We start from the raw sequence: 269 nt of genomic DNA, 5'->3' as shown, positions 1-269 counted from the left end.
CCCCCCGCGCTCCCGCGGTTTTTTCCCCTGCCACAACTCCCTGCCGCCCCTTGGCAGCCCCTTCCTGACTTCATCCCCGTGAGCTGGGGATGCTGCAGGATGGTACCTTCACAGCCAGCTCCTTTTGCCTCTCGCTGGGAGTCTCGGGGGGTGAGGTACGGTTTTCGGGGGCCCCGTCAACAGAGAGCGGGGAGGAGACGCAGGAGGTGCTACGGGATTCAGAGTCCTCACTGGAGCCGGGGGACAGGGTTTCCAGGCCCAGGCGCTGG

The 269-nt window shown here is 66.2% G+C and overlaps 1 protein-coding gene across 1 annotated transcript in view; it reads right to left on the bottom strand.

Moving 5' to 3' along the window:
• LOC104159240 (kinesin-like protein KIF1A) overlaps positions 1–269 on the bottom strand; it is a gene marked incomplete at both ends in the record, with an annotated part of 2,919 nt that overhangs the window by 1,286 nt on the left and 1,364 nt on the right. The window contains one exon of the mRNA XM_009697093.1: positions 107–265. Within this exon, the coding sequence (XP_009695395.1) occupies positions 107–265 (159 nt within the window). The remainder of the gene's footprint in view (positions 1–106; positions 266–269) is intronic.

Source organism: Cariama cristata, unplaced genomic scaffold (assembly GCF_000690535.1).
Source record: "Cariama cristata isolate BGI_N322 unplaced genomic scaffold, ASM69053v1 scaffold33043, whole genome shotgun sequence".
Lineage (NCBI taxonomy): Eukaryota > Metazoa > Chordata > Aves > Cariamiformes > Cariamidae > Cariama > Cariama cristata.
Note: the sequence above shows the minus strand (reverse complement) of the source record. Positions and strands in the feature narration are given on the sequence as shown.